Source organism: Micrasema longulum, unplaced genomic scaffold (genome assembly GCF_059751315.1).
Source record: "Micrasema longulum isolate JH-2025_06_02 unplaced genomic scaffold, ASM5975131v1 h1tg000647l, whole genome shotgun sequence".
NCBI classification, from domain to species: domain Eukaryota; kingdom Metazoa; phylum Arthropoda; class Insecta; order Trichoptera; family Brachycentridae; genus Micrasema; species Micrasema longulum.
In genome coordinates, this window is record NW_028277843.1 from 75,708 (window position 1) to 102,994 (window position 27,287).

At 33.0% G+C, this 27,287-nt stretch overlaps 2 protein-coding genes across 2 annotated transcripts in view; both read left to right on the forward strand.

The window, feature by feature from the left end:
* The window catches only part of LOC148279901 (protein SCAI), an 84,012-nt gene that overhangs the window by 17,651 nt on the left and 39,074 nt on the right, over positions 1-27,287 (forward strand). The window contains exons 3-4 of the mRNA XM_088229235.1: positions 3,356-3,709; positions 6,181-6,419. Of these exons, the coding sequence (XP_088085361.1) occupies positions 3,356-3,709; positions 6,181-6,419 (593 nt within the window). The remainder of the gene's footprint in view (positions 1-3,355; positions 3,710-6,180; positions 6,420-27,287) is intronic.
* LOC148279902 (uncharacterized) lies at positions 16,122-19,891 on the forward strand. The gene has a single exon (XM_088229229.1). The coding sequence runs from the start codon at positions 16,122-16,124 to the stop codon at positions 18,924-18,926; it is 2,805 nt and encodes a 934-aa protein (XP_088085355.1). The 3' UTR covers positions 18,927-19,891.

Sequence of the window (27,287 nt, forward strand, 5' to 3'; positions counted from 1 at the left end):
TCATTTGTTCTTTTTCAAAAAAATATTTTTGTACAATGGACTTATAATTTGATAATATTAAATAATACATATCACAAACCTGTACTCTATAAATACTTTTTTTCCCTCAGTAAAACTTATATCTTAAAACGATGACAAACTGATCGTTTAGCAGTTTATCAGGGCCAGGAACAGAAACGTAAATGTAGTTAAGAGCGGTATTTTATTTTTTTGTGTAATTGTTTTTGTACCATGTTTCTTGTATAAAGACTTATATATAAAATAAATTAAGACTGATTCTTTCTGGCTGAGATACGGTTCCACTTGCTATTTAATGATGCTCACACTTACACACACCTGAACACTTACTCCCACATACACACAAACACACCTATACATTTACTCTCATACAAATACACATAAACACACCCTTTTGTTGTACCACAATTTAGTATGTATGATTTTTATTTAGAAACTTCGCTGGTCTGTTCTTAAACCGTATCTTTTTTAATGTTATTATATCATTGCCGTCTTTTTGTATCTGTAAAATAAATAAATAAAGACTTTTATAAAATAACATTAATAATATAAAAGTGAAAATGTTTGAAGTATTGTATTATTATTAAAGCGATTGTTTTATTAAATATAATGTTGCGTGGGTTTACAAAATGCAGCGAAACCTCTAATTTGCAATTTCATCCAAATGTGCACCTTGAAATACTGTCACTTTAACCCCTAATATATTTATTTATTTATCAAAGTGTACAATACAGCACTGCTGCCAATTGCAATGTATATAATATATTATATTATTAGGTAATGACGAAAGCACGTTATTAAAAAAATGCACTATTATATTATTTATTGTAAAGTCGGACAGTGCTGTACATGAAATAAAACGGTCGTAAATGAACAAATCACAAAAGGGATGAGGAACATTTTACAGAAGAAAATATGGAAGTCTAGGCCTAGTCTACTCTAGTAAGTGGCCACTTGACACATTGTGTAACATTCACCATTTTGCCTATGTTTGAACATCCGTATTTCTTCAATTCTTCCATCTGTTGATTTTAACGACGTTAAAGAACCGAAATCTTTAATGTTGTGAAGATATTTATCTGATCAGATTATTTTGCATACTTGGTGACGCCAGAAAACAGTTGTCCAATTTTTAAACTTCTTCTTGGACTAGTTAGTTTTATTTCAATATTTTAAGTTTGTCGAAATGTTTGTAGACAAAATACTGGATTTCACCCCTTCGGGAGTCATTAAGATTAAAACAATTTACAACAAGGATGGAGAAAATGTTGAAGAAGGAAGTATGGAAGCTTAGGCATTTACAGGGCTTATGACTTGTCACTGGCTGGTTTAAGTGCCCACTTTACACACTGTAACATTCACCACTTTGCCATTGTTTGAACATCCATATTTCATAGATTTTACATTCATCATCATTATTTTATTCCCCTTTCGCACCTAATGGTGCATAATAGTGCGTTTTATATTGATTGACTTTAAACAATTCCCCTTTTTAACGTTATTTTATTGAAAAATATAATTATTACAACATACTACAGTACACAATGCATTATTTTAAATTTTTTGATTATATATATTTTTTTTAAACAATGTTCTTTAAAAGTTTCAAAACATTTGTGGTTTATTCTGTTGTTAATAATATTAAATATTTTAATATATAGTATTTTTAAATGAAAACAAAATAAATTACTCGGATTTCTCTTCCTGAACCTGTGTGAAATGTTTAAGTCTACAAAAAGTTGTTATATTAATGAATTTTTAGAACAATATTTTGAGTTTGTCCAAATATTGTTGATAAATTACCTGTTCCATGAAGAAGGATAGAAATTGAAAAAATAACATTTTCAGGCGTTGCCTAGTATGCAGGTGAAATAATTCAATTAGATGAATCTCACTCGCATAAATAAAAATTTCAGCTCTTTAACTTCACAAACATCAACAGATGAAAGAATTTAAGGAATATAGATGTTCAAATATGGGCAGAATTGTGAATGTTACACAGTGTGTAAAGTGGCCACTTAAACCAGCCATTGACAGGTCATAAGCCCTGTAGATGCCTAGACTTATATATTACCTTCTCTTAAATGTTCTTCATCTATGTTGTAATATGTTAATTTTTAGAATGTTAAATCCTCACAATATGTATATTTGCATTAAACTATGATATTTTACGAGCGTTATTAGTAATTATTTTTTTAAACCTTTTTAATCTTGTTTCAAATCGTCGAGTTTCTGGCATAATTTTGTAACTTTATTTAACTAGTTGTGAGATATTGCACTTTCCGAGTTAAAAACTCATCCTCAAAAACAGTCCAAATAAAATAAACAATTAAATAAACTGCCCGATGAACTAAAAAAGGAAAAGTCGAATAGCAAATCTAAAACTGTCGCAATCAAAAATATTACTTTAACGTTTTTGATAGTTAAAGTTGTTAAATTAAATATATATGGATAGTGTATAATACTGTGTTTTATGTTTCATAAATTATGTTTTCTTACTGTTTTGAATTCTATAAACTGATATTATGTATTGTCACAAAGATGTTTTTTTTTATGTACTGCCCCAAATGAGTATTTTATATAACTCCCGGGAGTATAATATCTTGATCATGTATTAAATGTTTGATTGATAATAAAAAAAATAACAAATTAAATAAAAAAAGTAAGATCTTTTTATTTATAAAATATAAATTACTTTTATTTATTTTTAAACAAAGATTAGTTGATTCCATTTTAAAAATATTTCATTTTTCGAAAATTTTTAGCTACCAACCTGGCCAGAAACCCAACAATATGCGGTTTATTTTTAATCCTTTACTTTAATTTTCTCGTATATTTATTTGAAAATATTTTTCATTATCATGCATATTTATTACTTCTACTTATATCATTGTTCGTTTACTGTACAGCGGGTAAAAGTTCAATAGTGTGGTGTTTAGTATAGTATGCTTTTAATATCATTTTTTTTAAAAACTCCGTTTAAAAAGTTAAAAAGCTACATAAAAAGAATAATAATTTGAGTTTTCCAAAATCTGGATTAAATCATATTCATAGACTTACATATTGTTTTCCCAAATAAGTTCTCTTTTTTCTGTTAAAATATTTGTCATTCATGAGTAGTAAAAAAATATTTGAAACAAAACGAAATAGTAAAAAAATTATAAACGCCAATAAAGATAAACCATTTTGAGGTATTAAAGTAGTGTATTTCCGACCTACAAAAACCAAAAATTTATTATTCAAAAAGTTCCCGATAAAGAATAGTCAATTCATACAAGATTTAACACAAATTCATACCTTTTCTTTAGGCGAAACCGTATAATTTGGTTTGTTCTAGCCTTCGAACAAGCGAAACTAATTACCTGAATGAGGCGTACTCCTTTTACGCTGCCATCAGAGGCAGAGCGTACTACTCCAGGGCATCTAAGGAAGATAGGTCCGACCTGATGGTGAAAAAACTCCGCTACTACGCACGCTTCATCGTCGTTTGTCTTCTGCTAAAGAAGATGAAGCTAGTGAGGGAGCTCGTTGGAGAACTGGACCGACAAATTGTGGACTATGCCAGTACATATGACCCAGAAGACCAAATAGAATGGAACGTGGTTCTGGATGAAATTAAGTCATTTGTCAAAGCAGAGGCTATGGTATCCGTTCTGCACGCCGATTCCAACCCCATCGTACTGTCTCATAGGTAGGTACATCTTTATATCAGCATATTAATGTTGTTTGTATTATTTTTAAACCACAACAGTAGCTCAATCACAAACAACTATCGACGTGCTTAAAAACATGCTAAGCAACTTTATTGAAAATTGTTATCACGTCGCTTATTAGCACGTCGATAGTTATTTGTGATTGAGCTACAGGCCAAGAGGCCAATTAGTTCTGAATTACAGCCCAGAACACCCAATTTCCACGAGCAATATCACATTTCATCAACGCGAATCAAACCCGAAACTCCGGAGGAGTGAAATTCAGCCATTTCATTTGTTATTTACTTAAAAATTAAAAAAAATCATAAATGATTTCCCATTTTAGGAGATATTTTTTACGAACAATTATGTAAATTAATTCCTTTCAATTCCTATGTACTTAGCGTTTCTTTTCACCCACGCAATCCTTTTTATAAAATACGTTTTGTTTCATTTTATTTTTAAAAAAACACGACAAAGAAAGGGATTATTACTTTATCTTAAGTCCATAGAAATAAAAATAGTTGTTTCCTTCAGAAAAAACACAGGTAGAGTTTCCCAGTCATCGAGAAAAATAACATTAATTTATAAATTACCAACAAAACCTTTTTTTAATTTCTTATAATTGATTATAAAAAAAACAATGAAATGAAACCAAACAGGTTTCGTAAAAATAATTTGAAGTATATGTATCACGCTTATGAATTGCAAAGCACAATAATTTATGGCTCCAATTTGTATATTGAACGAGGAAACCATTTGATTCATACATGCCTATTGCCTATTCTATTTCATCGAAATCTACCAGCTCCGACTCGCTGCTCCGCAGGCGCAAAGTGCAAACACTGAGTGTGTTTATCGCGGCTCCCAACTAACGAAGGTACCCCCAGTAATGCGGTTTCTGATTGGTCAATAGAAACTTGAGCCAAGATAGATGATAAAATTAGAAAGTTCAGGGTTTAAAAAAAAAATCCTAACAGACTATTTAACTAAACTATGTTTCAATCAATTCAACTGAATTTTTATGTATCGTATTATCATCGCTATGATTTTTAAAAGTTTTGTATTTTTGAAATTACTCCGCGTGTGACGTTTTAAGTTCCCTTCCCTTCTCGCGTGTTCTGCTAATGGGTCATTTGACTTACTGCAAACCGGAAATCTATCATAATTCTCTCTTCATTGGTTGATTCGGGAGAACTAGTGACGTCATCCAAAGTAGTTCGTTTTGATTAAAATATTTTTTTAAACACTTTCAAGTAACTTTGGCGTACAATTTAATGCTTTAATTTTTACCGCGCTTAAGAACTAATTTTTAAATCTGATTTCTTGTAGAGCTGAACTTCTTCTGAATTGAGTAAAAAGTTCAAACTAACGTTCAAACCTTGGGCGTTATTCATTTTATTATTATTATTCCTTTTCGCATCTAATGGTGCATAGGGCACTGCATTGATACACCAACTGCATCGTATCTTGTTCATTTTTGTTACATGTAGGTATCCATAGTTAAAATAATACTCAGAGTCCCGATACAGACATCTACTGAAGAAATATTCCACAAATCACAACTTATGACACCAAAACAATTATACGCTAAAATAATACTCACTTATAGATTCAAAAACTACTCTTACTTAAATGAAATACATAACCCCCACAAAACATCACATACAAATAATATAATCACTAGATCCTCAACACAAAGACAACTTAAACAAATACAAACTAATATCACTTTCAGTCAAATGGATTTTGAATATTATTCAATTAAAATATATAACCTACTTTCACTATCTATTAAAACAATTAGTAACGAGAACATGTTTTAAAAGGCTATAAAAAAATGAATATTGGAGCTAGGCAGAAGTAAAATGGATTGTCTAATTCGCCCAAACCAATATTGAATCAACTTCAAATCGGGTTGTGGTCCCGTGGCTAGTGTCTCGGGCTCACAAACCAAAGGTCCGTGGTTCGAATCCCACTCTACCCCAACTTGATTCCATTTTCTAATAGTGAGTTATTTACAACTCGTTGAAAATGGCCCTCAAAATTAAATATTTGGGTAAATCATGAGAACGCAAATATTTCTTTTTTAATAAAAAGAAAAAAAAAAAAAAAAAAACTGCTCCACAAGTGTATAGCTTATGTAAGGTTTTTGTTATTTTCATTGTGCGTTTTGTAATATAAATAATAAAGATGTACATTTATACCTGGTTTTTAAAACAGTCTGAATATTGTATTAATTATCTCTGTTTATTAAGTTAGTGAGTGTTCTTTGTTAATTCTAAAATGTAAAAACATTTCAAAATAGTACTTGGCACGGGTAACCCCAGTGAGGTCACATTATTTTTATTATTGTTTATAGTTTGTAAGAGCCATGACGATACGAATAAATAAATAAATAAATAAAATCTTACACTTCTGTGTCAATACATGGACTAATGAAAATGTTTTAAAAATTTCTTTGTTTCAGACTGAGCCCTTTGACCACGCCCCCGGTGGAGCGGTCCCCCGTGATGAGCCTTAGCCTGCAGGAGATCCTCATCATAGGCAGCTGTGCGGAGCAGGTCAAGTTTTCCGAGCTGACCATGGACATGTTCCGCATGCTGCAGACCCTGGAGCGAGAGCCGCAGGAAGACTACAACCACTTGTACGATACGTCTCCGGCCGCGGCGCCGAGCAGAAACTACGCGGGAATGCCCACGACTAAAGGTTTGAAAATATTGTTTTATTTTACAATAATTTATTTATTTATAAATAACAAAAAATCATATTCAGAATATTACTTATTTTTCTGATTACGTATAAACACTAATAAAACACACATTTAAATAAAACTCACAATGTAAATGATTGAAATTTAAATGTGTTGCTACAGGGAGGGAAAACATTTTTAAGAAGGGAATATGGAAGTCTAGGCATTTACAAGGCTTATGGTCTGTCATTGGCTGGTTCAAGTAGTCACTTTACTGTCTGCAAAAAAATGGACATTGTTGATTTGAGTTTGAAATAAATTTTTGAAAAAAAAAAGTTAATATAAAACCCATCTTATATACCTTATACATGTATACACGAATAAAATGCAGATTTGAAAAAAAAATATCTATGTAAACGATCAAAATTAAAGTGATAACTATTTATATATTTACAAACGTATTTATGAAAAAATTAAAAAATATTTATAATCTGTTAGCGGTGATAAATGATCGCGTGTTTTGGAAAAGTTTTTGTTATTTTTCTGTTTCGTCAGTACAGTCTGGGCCCCGATTACAATGGGCAGTTAATATTTATCTTCAATTTTATCTATAAAGTAAAATTACGTTTTCTGTATGAAAAGCAAAATATGACTACATTTTTTTCTTCTAAACATGTTCAATAGATACTGACGAAGATAGTTTAAATGTTCATGCAAATATACTTATTTTTGTACACAAATATCGGTTTTTATTTATAGATAGCCGAAGATAATTCTGTTAACTTTCTATTGTAATCGTGGCCCTGGAGCCGCATAGGCCTCCCCCATCTCTTTCTATTTAGCTCTTGTGTGGCTGTGATGTCACACTAGTGTACATACGATACAATACTTGATATATCTCTCTTATTTGTTCAAATGATGAAGTTGTATTTTTTGTAATCTTCAAATGGACAATTTCACACTGTATTTGGAAAGTAAAATTTGTATAACTCTGCTAGATTTTAATAAAAAAATATTTATCCTTGTCACGTGTGAGATGTGACGGCAATACAGCGATAAATTTGTATAAGAGAGCACGAAGATAGAACTCATAACAAGGCTTCTTTTCTATCTTCATAGAGACGCTGTTTTATGGCTGGTGTTAGTGTGAAACAGATTCAACCGGTTATTGACAGTGATGGGGGACGCACGCACGTACACGCACGATCTCTTGGCAATGTGTGGGTAATCAATATATGTATGAATTGGTTTTGAATTATGAAATCAGGTGAGTGTGCAAATCTGAGACAGGTATGATTTTTAATATTAAGAAAGGGTCTTTGAGACGGTTTGGTCATGTAGAATGAATGAATGATAAAACGGATATGGGTATTTTTGGCAAAAATAAACGATGGCAATGAGGACGACCAACGAAGAAGTGGAATGATCAGATAAACCAAAATCTTAAGTCTGGTCATGTCAAAAGCAGACAGAATCGAAGGGCATGTATCCCAGGATAGACCTGTGAGGGGGTCCATCTTCTCTGCCTATCCCTACAGGGGAGTTGCGTGATTGTTAATCTGTAGACTATGATGGGCGTTTCTAAGCCGTTAGTCATTGTCTTGGTCTTTGATTTGTTTATTGTTAGGCCTACTTCTGTACTTTTTGACGCAATGTTTTGGATCATATTTTTAAATATACAATTGTAAATACATATAAAAAATACAAGATATTTGATGTCTAGACAGTGATGCCAAACCTAGACTCGAGGGTCAGACACTGACCCACGCAGACTTTTTAATTGACCCACACGTTGCAACCAACATGAGCCAGTGCTTAAAAAAAGAAAGAACAAAATTTGACCCACTTCTCAAAAAGGTTCGTTATCGATCTAGAACCTCAATCCGTACTCAGTCGAAGAAAAATTTCAACTTATGAACTTTTGCGTAATGCCGGTGTATATTAGAAATGGATATTTCAGTTATTTAAAAAAAGTTGCAGTAACAGTTGCGTTTCTTGAATTAAAAGTTTTCGTAAAGCTGGTTCTTAATAACTGTATAGAGAAGCGTGGGTCGAAAATATAGTACAAGCAACTGCCGAAACAGTTTCACATTTTTTCGTTTTCATGAGGCAAGGGGAGGGCTGCCTACGATAGTTTCGACACTGCAGTGTAAACTGTTTTCAGTGTTTTTTTTTTTAATTAAAAAATAGTTTCTGAAACAACAGTGAAAAAAAAAAACAATTTTATTTTTTTTACTCACAGTTTTTTTTTTACAAAACCGTTTTAGCAGTTTTTTTAAGAAAAGCTGTTTTAAAATAACAGTTTCAATTCAAACTACCTTATTGTATATATGTATGCGAATTCAGGCCCCTTATAAAATATCATACCAGTGGAATTCACCGTTTTTATTTTACCCGCTTGAGAAGAGTAGGCGGTTTGATTTGAACAAACGTAAAGAAAACAACCTCCTGTAATAAGTATTGTAAAGGTGCTGCAGTAAACTTGGCTCGGACACGTAAGGGTGTGTGCTGGGATGTTTAAGGGTGGGTGAGAGCGTGTGTGACGGGTAATTGGCCTTAACGCAAACCATACCTACATGATATATTCATCATTTATCATCATTATTGCCTTTCGGCACCTAATGATGCATAGGGCACTGTATTGGTACACTGATTGCAGCGTATTTTGATCATTTTTGTTACATGAATGTAAAATGATCAGTCTTACGCTTCAGGAACCAGTTCAAGAACTATGAAATATTCAAGTGTATAAGCATCCTTTAAAATCAATATCAACCATATCGGGAATCCAAACCGAGACATCTTGGTAGACAAACGCGCTGACCATTACACCACGAGGCTGACAAACAAAATATATTAAACTCAGTAATTTAAATTACGCGGGAATGCCTCTTACGAAAATTTAAAAAATATAATTTCAAAGAAATAATGATTCGAAATATTTAAAAATTGACCTCATTAAAAATAAAAGGAAATAATAAGTGATTAAAATTACTAGGAAATTACTTTTAAGAAAGATTTCATAATTTAATTAATATTTGAAGCTCCTCCATATATTTCAACTTATATTTCAAAGTATAAATAATATTTTGGATTGATAGTGATCCAATTTATTATTGAAATCGTCGAACAATAATCTTGTGAACAGATTAGATTCCCTTTAAATATGCGAATATACTCGTATGTATAATATCGCTACCTTACTTTGAAGATGTTGTATCCGAATTTTTAAGATTTTAAAATTTAGCATTCTTAGAGCTACAATCTTGCGCGCAACTGTTTTCAGATTATCAAGCTATCAAATTCACATACATATATGGTTACCATATGACAAGCGTTTGCGCATTTGACGGGCATTTTAAGGTAAGTCAAGCGAGCGGCCGGCGAAATTGTTCTGAGACAGCCTCTTTGAATTGAGTCATCTAAAATTTTCAAGTACCTACCGGAAAAAAATGCCGCAATGTATTCTATTCCCCCCCCCCCCCTCCGTCCACCCCCTGTTCATGGCATTTGGGTGAAGGATTATGAATCTACCGATTTATTTTTCAGAATCTATCACTTATTACTTTTATTTTATTATTCTGATTTTTCTGAAAAATTCATTCATTTTGAAATGGTTACCCTATAAAAATACTTTATTTATGTTAACATGGTATCCGCGTTCGAATTTGCATTAAAGATTTCTGCGTCCGGCGACTTATTTGTCAATTCCTCACACAATTGATCGTATTCTTCTAAAACACCTGTTTAGCAAGGTGGGAAAACGTGCTAACCACTACCCTACGAACCCGAAAAAGTCTAGTCTCTTTTTGGAATATTTTCAACACAAATACCTATAGATTAGGTAATTTAGAAAAATGTGTATAATTCAACATTAGTTTTAATCAACTATCTTCATCATTCCATGTTCGCTCCTTAGTTGGAGTATATATTGTCCACGAAGGGCCTTCATCCATCTCTATTGGCTGCCAGGTCCTGTGCGTCTTCCTAATTAAGGTTCGCGATCCGTAGTTCTAACAGGCGGCCTCCGTGGTGTAGTGGTCAAGATTCTTGACTAACGCACGGAAGGTTCCGGGTTCGATTCCCGATGAGAACACAAAAAAATTAAAAATGTGATTGTTCTCAAGCCTGGGTGCTCTGTGATGTAATTCACCACTGTAATTAGGCCTCCTGGCCTGTTGTGGTGCACAAAAATGTAAATGTAAATGTAAAAACATAAACTGCCCACAAACATTTTGATTTAACGTTATTATTTATGGTAAAATAATAGAGAATTTCTGCATCCGGGCAAATGATGCGTACAGTTTTGTGTATGAAATAAAAACCGAATCCTGGACAAGTGTTTCGACTCAAAGGCTGCTCAGGTAAAAATCCTAAAAAAGAAATTCAAGTGGAGAACCGTCCACCTTGTAGTGTAATTATTGGCACGTTTACCTACAATGCTCAATTCCTAAGAGAGTTCAGATTAAGATTTGTTTTTAAATGTGGTTTTATACTGAAATATTTCACTATCCCTGTGCCTCGATGATGAACGCTATCTTCATCTGCATATATCGAGATGGTATACTTAACTTCTGTACTATCTGTATCTTCCTCGGTATGTTCTTCCTACTTGTCATCTCGACATCATATGATCGAAACGAACCAATTAATGACCGCAAAAATTAGTCCACGTTCCTTACTTCATTGACATTTTAAATAAATCTCATTTATATTTTAAATAGGCTTCCCAATTCAAGCAAAAAAAGCTTGCTTAAATTTGATTTTTATATGACTATTGCCAAAACGATATGCTTAAATATCGTTTGCATTTATCTACTGATGTAGTAGTGAGTGATAAAAGCCGAGTCCCAATACGTTCTCTCAGAAATATAGTAAAAGAGATGGAAAAAATACAATGACTAAATTATTTTTTTACAGTGGTAACTTTTTAACGCCTCGGTACTCTTTTGTGTTAATAGAACAGAACGTAGCAACATTATTTTCGCATCTAGGCGTTCGTTTTATTAAACTGACAGTTATGACCGAATTTAATTCGACTTCAAAATTGACTTATTTCTCTATTATATTTTTAATACGCTTTTGAGAAAAAAAGTGCCAAACTCAAAACGATTAAATTTTTTGAAAAATTATAATTAAAGGAAAAATCGCTCTGTGGAACAAAATTTTTGATACTTTTAATGCGTAGATAAACGTTTTGATGTTAGTACAACCGATGTACTTACATCAAAATTTGATGGTGGGGGGTATCGGAAGTATATCTTTGTAGTCGGTCGGGAGACCTTTATTTTTAACTATGACGTCATACTGACCCTATGTCATTTAAGAGCGTAGATATGTGTACCGTGACGTACGCTTCCCCTTGTTTCATATCGATGTACCTACCCAAATTTAAAGGCGGGGGCTCGGTAGTATATCTTTGTAATTGCTACAGGGAGTTTATCTTCAACTATACCGTTAGGGTGAAAGTATGACGTCTTTATCTTCCCATCATCCCCGGACTGGCACCTGAAGCGTAAGACTTATCACTCTACCTTTCTGTATCAAATTGTTGAGATACGCTGCATTTCATTTAACAAAACAGCGCCCTATGCACAATCGGGTGCGGATAAGGGTTCGATTATGACCACAGAATTTTTCGAACAAAGCATATTTATTTTTCGAATACGTTTTTTAGAACCTTGTAAAAGTAAGTTAATTGTGTATCTATATTTTACTCAATCTGTTCAGTGATGGCCCACTTTGATCTCTACCCTTTTCTCCCTTTTTGTACCCTTTTATTCCTAAATAAACTTCATTTGATAATATTTCCGACTTTGGAAACACCTTAATTGGCCTGGGACATTTACTTAACTCTCGCAAAACTTTTTTACTCATGAATTTAATTTCGATGTACTCTTTTATTTTTATTCAACAAACAAAATTTATAAATAAGACGTAGGTATTTGGGGTCAAGTTGAAACATACACGCTTCGAGATAATTTAAAATGATACAATCGATTCGTTGCAACAGAAAATTTTTGAGAAGGGAATATGGAAGTCTAGGCATTTACAGGGCTTATGACCTGTCCTTGGCTGGTTTAAGTGGTCACTTTACAAACATAATAACAATTATTTACCATAAATCCCCACCACCGTTTATATCTTCCTACAAAAAAATCATCTATAAAGTACGCCCAGCGCCCAGCGCCCAGCGCCCAGCCCGTTCGCAGTGAATGATAAAACTAGCCTTAGCTTATTCTTTTTACATCTTCAACCTAGTCGCGTTTTTTCAGTACTAAAACGAGCTTGCGATTACAAATATTATTTGGTCTCAGTTTAGAAACTAGTATTCTGATCATTTTTTCTTAAAGATTATTTTTCTTTGATAGAATACCGTTGACATATTATTATTTATCACATAAGACATGTGGCGTTCGAAGTGGCCGTTTTTGGAATTATCAATTTTAAAAGGAATCGGCCAGTGCTCAGTGTTGATATTTCTATCATAACGGAAATATCTGCTGAATGTCATTGTGGTATTTTAAATAATTTTTGTACAAGTGTTGCATTAAAATAGTGTAGAATAAAGCTACGTATATTTCGCGAAGTTAATAATTGTTTAATGAGTTGATTTTTACAGCACCACAGAAAAAAAACCATTTATAATTATGTTACTTACATATTATGTACTAATAAATGTAGGAACAAATTGATGAACATTTTTTGTAGATTACTTATAAAATAAATCACTGATTCCACTGCTTTACACACTGTGTTACATTCGCCGTTCTGCCTATGTTTGAACATCTGCATTTCCTCAATTCTTCCATCTGTTGACTTTTATGAAGTAAAGGAGCTAATACCTTATCACGTGGGTGAGATTCTACTTAAACCAGTTTAGAGATTTTTTATTAACAAAATTATTATTTTCTAATTCTACGGTTTGTTGATTTATTATTAACCTAACATTTAAAATACTTAATATTGAAATATAATTATTTAAAAAATATATATACAAGTCACAAAAGGTGACTTTATTATTTGACGAACGTAAAATAGTATGTTACTAGTCTATTATGTATTGGCGAAAACGCAATAGGAAACAATATTTTTAAATAAAAACTTTGTTATTGTTGATAGATCAATGAAGGATTATAATTGTCTCAATAACTCGTAGTTATAAAATGAATTATTAATGCCTAACAAACTTTTAACCTTAAATATCTGTTAACTAGTGAATTGGACTTAATGTTTTTTTCACAGAACACCCATAATATATTAAAAATATAATTAAAAACGTCGTAAAATAAACAAAAAAATAAACATAAGGAAAATGAGTAGTATGAATTTAGAACACATTTTTCTAGTGCATTGTTTTTCAAAATTATTTTTAGTTAAAACAAATTATTTGCTTTTAGGTATTCTGTGCAAAATATGAGTAAATCTTCATGATATAAATATTGATATGAATGAAACAAACACTTCTGCACACGCGCAACGTGCATACCTACCATGCTTTCATACCTCTGATTATGCTGTAAAGTATAATGAAACACACAGTTGGTTCCACCGATATCAGGAATTAAAGCTTGGCAATTTCGTGTGCATTTTCGATCACAAAATTCAAAAGTCTAGCGAAGTTTTAATTGCATTTATTTTTTAATCCCTTTGTGACGTACGTATTTTGTACGACGCGAGTACAGCAGGTACATGAAGGGCTGTTTCCAGTGCAGTAGATTACAAAATTACATCACATCGTCGCTGACTACCTACAGCCGATGTTTTATTAAGTAAGCGCAAGAGCTTCGTCACAACCGCCAGTCAACTTCAATAACCAATAATACGATTATTATATGCACCGATACCCGGGCAAATTGGTTTGCTGGAAGAAATTACTAGCTAGAAACTGACGGAGCTAACCATTTTGCATTGTACGTACGAGAAATCAATAATAAACCAATTAAAATTTATAGTAATACGACCAATTTCTCGTAGATTGTATATAGTTTCACAAAATATGGCAGAGTTTCCCAACGTAGCGGGTGCCTGTTAATGGATCTCGCCCTTTGGGAGTTTATTCTATCAGTCAAATTGGTGCTCCATCAAACTAAGGTCAGTTACGAAGTTGCAACGCGGGTACAACTATGAAGACGAGGTTTAGTACCACTCAAAACTTACTTTAAAAAGGTTCTTTTTGTTTCTCTAAAATGTACGGAAAAAGGAATGACAATAGATTAATATTGACGAAAGTATATATACTAATTGGTCAATGACGTACCCACGTGTGATGATTTCATCTAAAATATAGAGTTACGGCCGATGAAGCAAGTCATCATTTCATATTGAATACAATACATTAAATTATGCAAGACTAACAGTTATTTTTTTATTTTCATTTAATAAACATAGACGGCAAATTTGCCTTTTACAAACATTTATAATTCTAACATATTTAGCTTAATATTAAAAAAAAAACATAAAATTCCTTGTACCCAAGATTTATCAAAAAAAATAAATCTAAAAATTTTACAAGATTTATATTTTAAAAAATAACCTAAGAATTATAAATCATATTCAGTAGAAAGTTTAAATAATAAAACGTTATACAGTAATTCAACAAGAAAATCATAAGTACTGTTTCATACAGCTGGGCAAAGTAAACAAAAAACTGTATGTATTATGAAATGCATGAATAAATAAATATAATTACCTTTCACCATCTTTGAAAAAGTTCAAAAGGTTTGTTCTATAGGAACAATACCCTACACTAAATATATCAGATACGTGGGAATAACTATTGCCGAGTTCATGAAGTCTATTGAATACGGCATTACAAGTATACACTGTCCGTGAATTGTTGCTACAAAACGGTGGCACCTGTCTAGTCATTCTTTCAGGCACATAAAACGTCCGTTTACATAATAATAACGTCATGTAGTATATTCCAAGGCCTACTACATACAGGCCATGGCGCGCCACGGATTTTTAAGTGTCACGTGACCAAGTCAGTGCTTCGAGAAAGTGCTGTTCTGTAGGACCGGCACCGGCCGGCGTTCTACGATCTACATTATCTCTGGCGCGACCGTTTGCATATGGCGTCGTTTGTTGTTGTTGACTGTTATTGATATTTTATGTTGTTTTACCGCATTTATATTTAATAAACAAAGTTATTAGTGTGATTTAAACAGTGAAGTTTACTTGGAAAATAAATTGGTAAGTAAATTTTGTATTTATAATGCGAAGTTAATGTTAAAATAAGTTCGAATTTTATTTGACGTTTCAAACATTCAACAGATTTCAATGAAACGTTCATACTTTGTAACCGATATAGCCCTTTCTTCTTGTTTATATTTAATTTTCCAATGTATTTATGTTACCCATAAGTACATATACACGTCTTTTATTTATAACGTTAGTTAATATTTTCAATAACATCAATGTTCCATATTTGAGGTTATTTGTCACTTGAATATGGCTTGCCTACGAGAGATGATTTTAATTTAAATTTCTGCTTGTTATCTGTATCCCTACCTAGTGGCGCATAATGCACTGTATTATATCGATACGGTGTAATCTCAGCCATTAATTACAAGAAGCCTCGCGAATCAGGGTAACATATTAAATTATTATAGTAAAAATGTACTGTTTATGTTAGATTGTCAAAGTAAGACCCAATTAAGCATTGTAAAATTCCTATGCCTTATTTTATTGTTGTTTTATTACAGGTTATTCACAAGATGGGAAGGTGTTGCAGTGTTATTGGCTGTAAATCCAACTACCGCTCACAAGGTGGAAGTGTATCCACATTTGCTCTTCCTAAAAATGATGCTCTACGGAAAAAATGGCTTCGTCGAATTCCAACGGATTTATCTGGAATAAAAAATCCGTATATTTGCATCAAACATTTTGACGAATCCAAAATCATACGAAGCGATAAGTGCACAGTACGCGGGGAAGTTATAGATATGGCTCGCAAAATTCCCAAGCTTTCTGAGGGAACCGTTCCTACGATATTTCCAAACGCTCCTAAGTATCTGTCTACCGCCCCCCAAGTGTCCAGGAGACTCGCCGATGTGGAGGCATCCCGGATGGAGGCTGCTCTCAAAAATAGCCTCGACGATTTTAAGAAGCACAGTGCAGCGAAGACTATAAAATCTTTGGATGATCTAAAAAAAAACTTTTCCTCCAGGAAGATGTCAAATGAAATCAAACCAGAATGGGTTATGACGGAGACAGTGTTACACAAAGTTTTATGTTTAATGGATTCAAATGATGCGCCTTGTGTTTTAGGGGCTATTAAAGTGATGAGTGATTTGCAAGTACATTTATATTTACATAATAAGTTAGTAAGTAAGAGTCGACATCCAAAAACCATTAATTTAATTAGAAATATAGACGATTTGAGTGAATTGATAAATTTTATAGAGTCTTCTATCAATAACCATGCCATCATTGCTGTCGATTTAAATGATGTCCTAATTATGTTGCAAAGACACTTCCCGGATGCTGATCCGGGAATAACGTTCATTATAGAACAAATAAACTATGCCGCGACCCTTAAAAATCTCCGCCGGTACAGTGGGAACACTTTGATATTTGCAGCAAGTATGTTTGTGCATTCTTCGGCCATGTATCACATGTTATACAATAGTCAATATTTGTGCATTCCACACCCTAGAAATATTAAGAAATTGATTGCAAAATTTAGTTTATTTGATCACGATGTAAAGGGTAGTGTAGAATATTTAAAAACAAAAAAGCAATTCTTAAAAAAAGAAGAACTTCTTGTGAATTTACAATTAGATGAAATTTATATAAGTCCTCAACTTAATTTTAAAGGGGGTAATTTATATGGAAGCAGTAATACTGATCCATCAAAAATTGCCAAAACTGCTCAAGTATTTATGGTATCGAGCATTTTGTCAAAATACAAAGATGTCGTTAGTATAGTGCCAGTAAATAATTTGACAGCCGAACAACTAAAGTCGATGATAATTAATGTTATAAAGGAGGTTGAAGATATTGGTTTTAAAATAATATCTTTAATTTCTGATAATAATGCCATAAATAGGAAGGCATTTGAATTGTTCCAACCGAATAAAATATTACTCCCCAGTGTACCTCACCCGATAGATAACAGTAGAACATTATTTTTTATTTTTGATCCTGTTCATATAATCAAATGCGTTCGTAACAATTGGATATGTAAGAAAGGTGATAATTGTGTAATGAAATTTCCTGATATTGATAATTTTAACGGAACGTTGGAAGCTCAATTTCAACATTTGCGTTTAGTCTACGAACTAGAGAAAAGGTCACTTGTTAAATTTGGACACATGTTATCATACAAAGCACTGTATCCTAGCAGTATTCAAAAACAAAATGTGTCATTGGCATTAAAAGTTTTTAATGAAAAAGCTATTGCAGGGTTAAAGTGTGTTGCGCTTAAAAATCCTGAAACCTTTTTAGACTCTGAGGGTACATTAACTTTTTTAAATATATTTTGTAGATGGTGGAAAATTATCAACGTACATAGCGCATTTGAAGGAAAGCGCTTTAACGATCCGCACAGGGAGCCCATGAGGGAAGAAAGTTGTGATAACATAAACTTCTTACAAAACATGTCCAGATGGTTAAAGAATTGGAGGGTTGCAATTCCTGTTAGTAATTCTTTAAGTGCGCAAACATTTCAATATCTTATCACCACTTTAGATTCATTCTTATTATTAATTCCATATATGTTCTCCATGTACAAAATAGATTACCTCCTACTGGGCAAGTTCCAGAATGATGATCTGGAAGCAAGATTCGGGTGTTATAGGCAAATGAGTGGAGCTAATTATTACATTAGCTATATTCAAGTCTTGGAAAGCGAAAGGAAACTTCGCTTTAAAAGCAGCATTATATTAGTATGTAATGGAAATAATATTCCATTAAAGACACTTCTTCCTGAAGTAACTGCATCCACGAATAATGTCTCTGTGGATTTAAATATTTATAATGATGTAATATATTCTGAATTTTGTTTAGGTAATATTCCTGAGAATTTGATGCCAATTATTACATATATTGCTGGCTATAATGTTAGAAGAGAATTGAGAATAAAGAAATGTGATATATGTGTAGCGTGGCTTCAGTCATTAGATAAGGAGGTAGAAGTTGAAAATGTTCCCAAAGAGTTGATTTTGGAATTAGATAGAGGAAAGTTAATATTACCGACTGAGAGTCCCGTTGTTGCCACAGCATTGGTATGGTTTAGTTTGCAAAAAATTTTGGATTCTTGTCCTGATATTTTTATTAGTGGCCAGAATCAACTCTACATTTTGAATAAGATATGTGTTTCCAAATTAAATGATTATTTTTTACTTCAGGATGATTTTTTAAATCAATGTACTTGTAAAAAATCTTTGCAAATAATATTAGAAAACATTTGCCATAGAACCTGTAAAATCCTCTTAAGTAACTTAGCAAAAAACAAAAATGATGAACTTGCTGTAAAAAGTTGTACCGGATCAGCTAGGAAAGTACAAAAATTTAATTAGTTATATCTTATCTAGTACATACCATCAATTCTCTTAACTTTCTTGTGTTAAACTTAATATCATGCTTTGATGTTCGAATACATTATTAGCAATATTGAATTTTGTGAATTCTATATAATTGTCTTAGTATTTGGTTGTGAATATAAATGAATTTATTGTTTGTTATGAAATGTTCTTTGGATATCAACTCTTCACTTTTATAGCCAAAAGCCCCTAGAACAACAAACTTTCCTTCCAATGCAATATGTATTGAACAATTTTTCATTCTGCTTTTATAATTTTCATAATGTTTATTGGTGAATTATGAATGAACATGTTTTTTTAAAAATTTTATTATAAAATGTTTTTTAAATGTTGACTCTTCACTTGTTGACAGTACACAATGTTGACTCAGCACCCAAAAGACAACACATTTTTCTTAAAATGCACCATTTATAATTTTCAATTCTTCATTTGTGTACACTGTTTTTACAATTGTGAATTATCAATGAATATGCTTACTAAAATATTTTTTCATCTGATATCTTGTAATGCTTAAACTATTTATATATATTGAATTAGAAATGTGTGTATTCTTTAATTCTTTTCTCCACAAAATGTTATTTTACAAATTTAGCTTTGAAATTTGTACATTCTATTTAAATAATTGTCTTTCTATATGTGTTTGTTTTTGAAAATGATAAATGTGTTTTTTTTTTTATTTAGTTAAATTTTATAAATTATCTGCTGATTATTTTTTTCATCTGTTCAAGTTCAAATTGCGCTTCCAATGTCTCAATTTCAACATAAATTAATGTAAGGAATTGATTAAAAACGATTGTTTCCTAGATAATGTTACACATTATTTGTCTATTTTTGTTTGATTTGATAGTAAAATTAAATTTTGCTGTAAATTATGTGTTTCCATTATTATTACGTATATACTTAACTGTGTTTTGTTAAATAAAGAATGGCTATTTATAAAATATTTTCATTTATTTCTTTACCTTTACCCTTTTACAATGTGTCAATTTTAATAATTGAAACATCTTCAGCGTCGTAAAACTTTTTCATACGGTGAAAATCGACCCGCACATTGCGTACCGAATACTAGAATACGACGGCACTGACTTCGTAATTCTGCGACCGCGCGCCTAGGCCTGTATGTAGTAGGCCTTGGTATATTCTCGCCGTGAAGACATAAAGAACAAAGGAACGTGGCCTATAAAGAGACCATAGAGCATGATAACGCCGTCAGCCCAAGAAAATGAGCCCGAAGAGTCAACCCAACTAAGTCAGCTCAGCGTAGTTACCCAGTTCCAGAATGTAGTCCAAGTTCAAGCAGTTCAACTCACCATCGCCATTACTCCCGTGTTGCGTAAAAAATCTGTAAATTAATTCGCCATGTAATAAATACACCTTGGAATACCAACATCGTGTTTTTTGTCATCTTCAACTGGAGTAGGAGCTCCAAACCTTGCCAACAATCTAAACTCTGCACACACACACTTGTCGTTATAGTAAAACATTGGTTCGCCAGTCTCTAAAGCCCGTTTGATGGTTCGTAAACTACAGATTTCGTAGAGCAACTACGAATAAAGTGACTTTCAAACATAAAGGCGGGGATTTAAAAAATCTAAATAAACAAAAAAACACCGCGTTAAAATCTGTAACATGATAAATAAATAAAATACTTTTTTAATTAAAATAAATTTGTATGGCCATCGTTCCATACACGTCATCTTTGTTCATGATGATTCTAACATGAAATAAGTATTTATTATGTACTAATAAATTATATATTATCACTGTGTTATGAATGAAAAAATGAATCCATAAGCATTAATTATTATAATCAACTTGTTTTGATTTTTTAGATAATCTTGAATTACTAAAAACGTGTTTGCAAAATTTCACTATTTATATTACTTACGACTTACGAGTGAAACTTTGATTTTAGCCACAGACAGAGCTTTGTAAAATATTCAATAGGTGGCGGCGTTTTACGAGTATTTTCACAGAATATGAATACAATATGTAGACGTTATGCATTCGAATTTGCTCTGAATAGTTGAAATAGACTCGACATGATTAGATAAATCACAACATTAAATCTGAGCTTGTCAATGAAGGCAACGTATGACAAGATATAGAAATGAAATTAGATTGATGATGAATCCAAATTGTCCGATCGTTCTTGATTTGTTCAAATATTTTAGACCGAGAAACAGAATATCTCAGAAAGAATATAACAGAATAATAATTTAGGAATTGTTGCACACTACTAGTCTGCGTGTAAAATACACGTTCAAAAAAATAGTTTAACGATCGTTTTACAATCTCACACTCCACGGCTATAGAATTTACTCACAAACATACATATTAACCGACACTCACTTGCATTCACAAACAAAAATACACACATAATCACACAGACAAAACAAATATATTATATTCACGCAATTAAAATAAGAATGTAACAGTTAGTTCCTCAAAAATAGTATAGGTAGTATTGAATGCCAAAATAGACGATTCGCCTCGTCTGTGACGTTGCACCTTTGCCTGTTAGTAAAGACAATTATTGTACACGTTGGCCAATGCGTTCACCAGTACGATGGCAAATACGTATTGGCAAACGTGTAGATGCCATATAATTAGAACGGAAGACGAAAACCTCATAAAAATCCTAAGTCTTTCTGTGCCACAAGGACAACAAAGACCAGGAAGGCCCAAAACGCTATGTATGTACTGGTCGATCATTTAAAGTTGGCGCGTTCGCAACACTTACACAAACAGATTTTTAGTGTACAGAATATTGATTTAAAAACTTTTGTGTTGAAAAATAAAAAAAAAACCCTATTTGGATAAGAGCAAAAAACAGATCAGTTAAGAAAATTTCGTAAATTAATTTAATAACGTATCACCTCCCAAAAAGAAAACAGCCGAAAATGGCGGCAGAAAACTAGCTTTTTTATTATTTAGTTGGTCAAAAATTATGAACACAAAATAGTGCAACAAATAATAAATGTACTTGTGCAAAAATAAATTAATATATTGCATTTCATAAACCAAAACGGATTTTTAAAAAGATGGCACATTTGATTAAAATGAAATATAACCTTTTTCAAATCAACATCCTGTAGATTTTAAATGCGTTTGTGTAAGTTTTGCGAACGCGCCAGCTCTAGTTAAACCACCAGTACTGCATCAGTGCAGATATGACAATGTTGGAAGAGAGGAAAAAAGGGAAGAGACTCGTGGATCCAGCCAAGGTCCACAAAAGGCTGTCGAGCTTATGATGATGATGATGATGATGAAACGTGTAGAGAGGAGTATTAGTGGCTGGCAGAGCTTGTACACAGACGGGTACACAGACTGGTACATGCGCTCCCGCCCGGTCTAAATATTGCCGGTTTTTCAACATAGATCAAAAGGCGCTTGGTGAACGAATTGTCAAAGCGCCCACACGCTGGTGTAGTTGTTAATACACCACAAACTGCTGAAAAGAGTGCACGCATTTTTTTGTCATTTTTCGTCTATTTTCTATGGGTGGCGAGATGGCGGCCTGAATACGAGCAACGAAAAAGCTTTTTAATTTATCAAGTTATACTACCGGGAAAACCGTTAATAAAAATACACATGAATTATGAAAAAAAAACTAAAACCCTTTATCTCAATGTGCGCACTTATGAGCGCTATATAAATAATTTAATAAGAAAACTACTTAAACATTTATTACAATTAAATTAATTTCTTTAATTTAATTGTGTAGTAATAATTTAAATATCATAGTTTTTAGTTAAATAAGCTGTTGTTTTCTATAACTTTTTTGTCGGCCTCGTGGTGTAATTAACGGTCAGCGCGTTTGCCTACCATGCAAGAGGTCTCGGGTTGGATTCCCGACGTGGTTAGTTATTTTAAATGGTGTTTTCATGCTAAAATATTTCATATTACCTGGACTGGTATCTGAAGCGTAAGACTGATCATCTTGCCTTCATGTCACAAAAATTATCAAGATGCGCTACGATTTGTGTACAAATGCAGTGCCCTATGCACCATAAGGTGTGGAAAGGGAATGATGATGATTATTATTTCTTTAAATAAATAAATAAGTTATTTATAATAACCGTAGTTAGAAAATATGTTCATTCATTTTATTAAGTTTTCACCAGTCCGTTTTTTTGTTGGCTAGAAGATATTTCTTTTGACAGTTAGTCCACCAAAGTGCATATTGATTATTTATTTACATACTTATTTAGTCTATTAAATAATGGCAAACACATTTCCTTATAATACATACAGGTGCAATTGAAATAAAATACTACTAAAGATAATTATACGTTGCAATGTAGATGTTTGTATTTTTAATCGAAATTTTGGCGCCGAACCGGAGTAATGGATATCATGGATCGTGCAGCGAAATTGAAATGGCAGTGGGCAGGACACAAAATGATGGCAGGTGGACACCCAGAGTAATAAAGTGGAGACCATGGGCAAACAAAAGAAGTGTTGGAAGGCCACAGAAAAGATGGGCCGACGACATTGCCTCTATTGCCGGTAAAACATGGATGATTAAAGCGGGTGATAGGAAGAAATGGAGACGTTTGGAAGAGGCTTTTATCCAGCAGCGGAGAGAATAAGGCTAAATAAGAAAAAGAAGACGAAAGATAATTAAAGCTAGGACAATTTTTTTTTTCTGTAAGTTAAGTTATTTAAATTAAATAAATCAAATGCAACAGGCAAATACAAGGCTTCAACAGTTTCGATGTCCATCTCGGCACCAGAGTTATTTTTTGTGCGTTTTTGACGTACGCACCAGATATTAAACACGTCCAGAAATTGGCCCGTATCGAGAGACACAGAGCGACTCACGAGCGTGTGGGCAGTGTAGTGATTTTGTCACCAATACGCGCACCAGCGTATTGGTGAACGTATTGGCCAATGTCTAGAGCTGTCTTAAAAAGCCATGGCGTAACTAATTATATTTCTTCATCATTATCATTCCCCTTTCCGCACCTAATGGCGCATAGGGCACTGTGTCTGTACACCAACCGCAGCGTATTTTGATCATTTTTGTAACTCTAAGGTAAGATGATCAGTCTTACGCTTCAGGTGCCAGTTCAGGGAACATGAAATATTATATTGTAAAAACCCGTTTTTAAATAAATATTTCGTATCGGAAATCGAACGACACCCCTTGCCCGGTAGGCAAACGCGCTGATCACTACACCACGAGGCCAGGGTTTATTTATGGATGTGCAAATAAACTCATCCATTTCAAGCAATTTTTAATTATTATTGATTACATAGAAAAGACACTCATTTTAGGCAAATGAATACTTACCGTGTACACACATTGTTTAAGCAGTGAATGAGTTTGATCCATCGCGATTAGAGGTAAAACCTTCATCATCATCATCATTACCATTCCATGTCCGCTCCTTAATTGGAGCATATGATATCCACAAAGAGTCTCCATGCATCTTTATCGGCTGCCAACTCATTTGCGTCCTCCCAAATCGGGTTCTCGTTCCAAAGTTCTGACGTAAACTGCCGACGAACAGTCAGCAATGGACGCCTGGGACGTCTAGAACCCGATGCCTTGTACAGTAGGCAAGCATGGTTAGGAGGCATCCGCAGTATATGGCCTAGCCAACCGTATCGCCTCCGCTTGACGACAGTTGTCACTGGAGTTTTCTGCGTCCGTTCTTTTATTACTCCATTCTTCACAAAGTCAAGCCACCGCACACCCAAGATTCTTCTGAGACACCTATTTTCAAAACTCAGAGTTTCGCAGTTTTTGGCCCTAGTGAGGTGCTCCGACTCGCATCCGTAGAGGAGAATAGGTGATATGCAGGCGTTATATAGGCGGCATTTGGTTTTCACTGAATAAATTTAAAGTAAATATGCGATCTTCAGACAGCCTTCATACTGTTGAATGTGGTGCTTGCTACTCCTAACCGCACTCCCAGTTATTTTTGAAAGCCTCCATTTTCTGTAACATACACTCCTAGATATTTGAAACTCTTGACCCTTCCGATGATTTGGCTTGACAGAGTCAGGGAATTTTGATCATAAAGGCACGAAGTATTACACAGTACATAGGTTTTTGCAATATTGATTTTTAAACCCATGCATGCGGAGTACTTATTTAGCTTATCTACAGGGCCCTAAAGACCCCTGACTGAATCGTCAATTATAACCGCACCGACGGCATACTTTAGGTAGCAGAGTTTTTGGGAGGGGGAAATTGATATTTCTCGATCTATTGGAATTGACCTTCTAAGGTTGAAGTCCATAAGGATTATAAAAAGGAACGATGCAAGGACGCAACCTTGGCGAACTCCAGTGGTGACCTCAAACCAATCTGTGATGAAGTAGATTATTTTTTACATAATAAAAAAGTTACATTTCTTTACAATATTTTGAGTTTGTCCAAATGTTTGTAGACAAAATACTGGATTTCACCCCCTAGGGAGTTATTAAGATTAACAAATTACAACAGGAATAAAATGCCTAGTCTTCCATATTTCCTTCTCTAAAATGTCATCCCTGTTGTAATTTGTCGATCGTATATAATTGAAAAAATAAAATGCGATCGCATATATCCCCTTATTTTGAAATATATTCCAAATCAACAGCACGGTTTCCTAAAACAACGGTCAGTTTTATTAAATCTTACAATTTTCACAGATTTTGATATGCAAAACTTGCGTAGTAACAATCAGACAGATGTCATATACACCGACTATTCCAAAGCATTTGACAGGCTAAATCATCAAACTTTAATTAATAAATTACGGTGCATAGGTATTCACCGGGATTTACTCAAATGGTTTACATCATACCTAGAAAAAAGGTTACAAAGTGTAACTATTGAAGGCTTTGTAACTATACCTTCTGGTGTACCACAGGGTTCTCACCTGGGCCCTCTACTATTTAACGCATATACTTATGACATAAACAAATGCTTTAAATATTGTAAATTCATATCCTTTGCTGATGACATGAAAATTTACGCCTGCATTAAATCCCACACTGACTGTGCAAAAATGCAAGAAGATCTCGACAAACTTTTTCAGTATTGTAATCAAAATTTACTGGAATTAAATATGAGTAAATATCATTCATTTTGTATTTCACGCAAACAAACAACAATCAGCTTTCCTTACTCTTTTAATAATACCCCGATCTCTATAACAGATAGTCGAATTCGCGACTTAGGTGTTATTATTGATACGAACCTAATATTTAATATTCATATTGAATCAGTCCTAAAAAAACATATAAAATGGTCGGACTTATTATGCGAGTATCGAAACCTTTTAAACATGCAGAGACATATGAAAAACCCTACAAAACATTTGTTCGTCCCCAGGTAGATTACTGTACTCCTATTTGGTTACCTTACTGTAATGTAAGTATTAATAGACTAGAAAGGGTCCAACAAATTTTTTTTAAGCAGGTCGACTACCGGTTAAACATTAACTTTTCTAATCATGCTGAAAGTATGCAGTACCATGGAATAAACTCTCTTAAAAATCGAAGAATAATGTTGGACCAGTTATTTTTATTCAAATTAATAAATAATAAAATTGATTCTCCTAACCTACTAGAAAGACTTCCATTCCATGTGCCATCTAGACCGACAAGACAAAATCTTTTGTTTTACTCTGAAAACGCGTCAACAAACTATTTTAAACAATCTAAAATACCTAGAAAATGAATATATATAACAATATATTTACCGAGGCTGATATTTTTTGTGACAATGTATATAAATTTAGGTCAAAAATTATAGACATTTTGAGAGAAGCAGACATTTAACTTTATTATTATTATTATATAAATATTTTTTCATTTCGTTTCTTATACATTTATTATATTGAACATAATTTAAATTATTTTATTAAGTGTAAACAATTTTTTTGGTGTGTGCATGAGTTTCTTACACTAATATACAAAGAAATTGGCAATATATGTGTACATACTGTTTGTTTACCTAATAAAATAAATAAATAAATAAATTATATTTCCTTATTTGATTTTTCACCCACAACCCTTACAGTATATCTCAATATACAAATAATATCATAACACAACACGCATTATACTCTCATAACATAACAAATTTTGCTCTGTTAACAAAACTCACATTCAAATCACTTAAAATTTACTTTGTTTTTTTTATTTTTATATTTACCCAAAACTTCTCTGGTATATTCATTCTGGTATGAAATAGAACCAGAAAACTTAATGATTGTTTTCAACTCGGTAACTAGTCTAAGCTGATAATCCCGAAAAAGGAAATTGAGCGGAGATTAGTCCGCCTCGGGGTGAATTGGTTACTGCGTTTGCCTACCATGCCAGAGGTCCGGGCGC

Bases quoted from the DNA above. Each gene is read 5' to 3' on its own strand.
- LOC148279902 (XM_088229229.1), top strand. From the start codon at position 16,122: ATGGGAAGGTGTTGCAGTGTTATTGGCTGTAAATCCAACTACCGCTCA.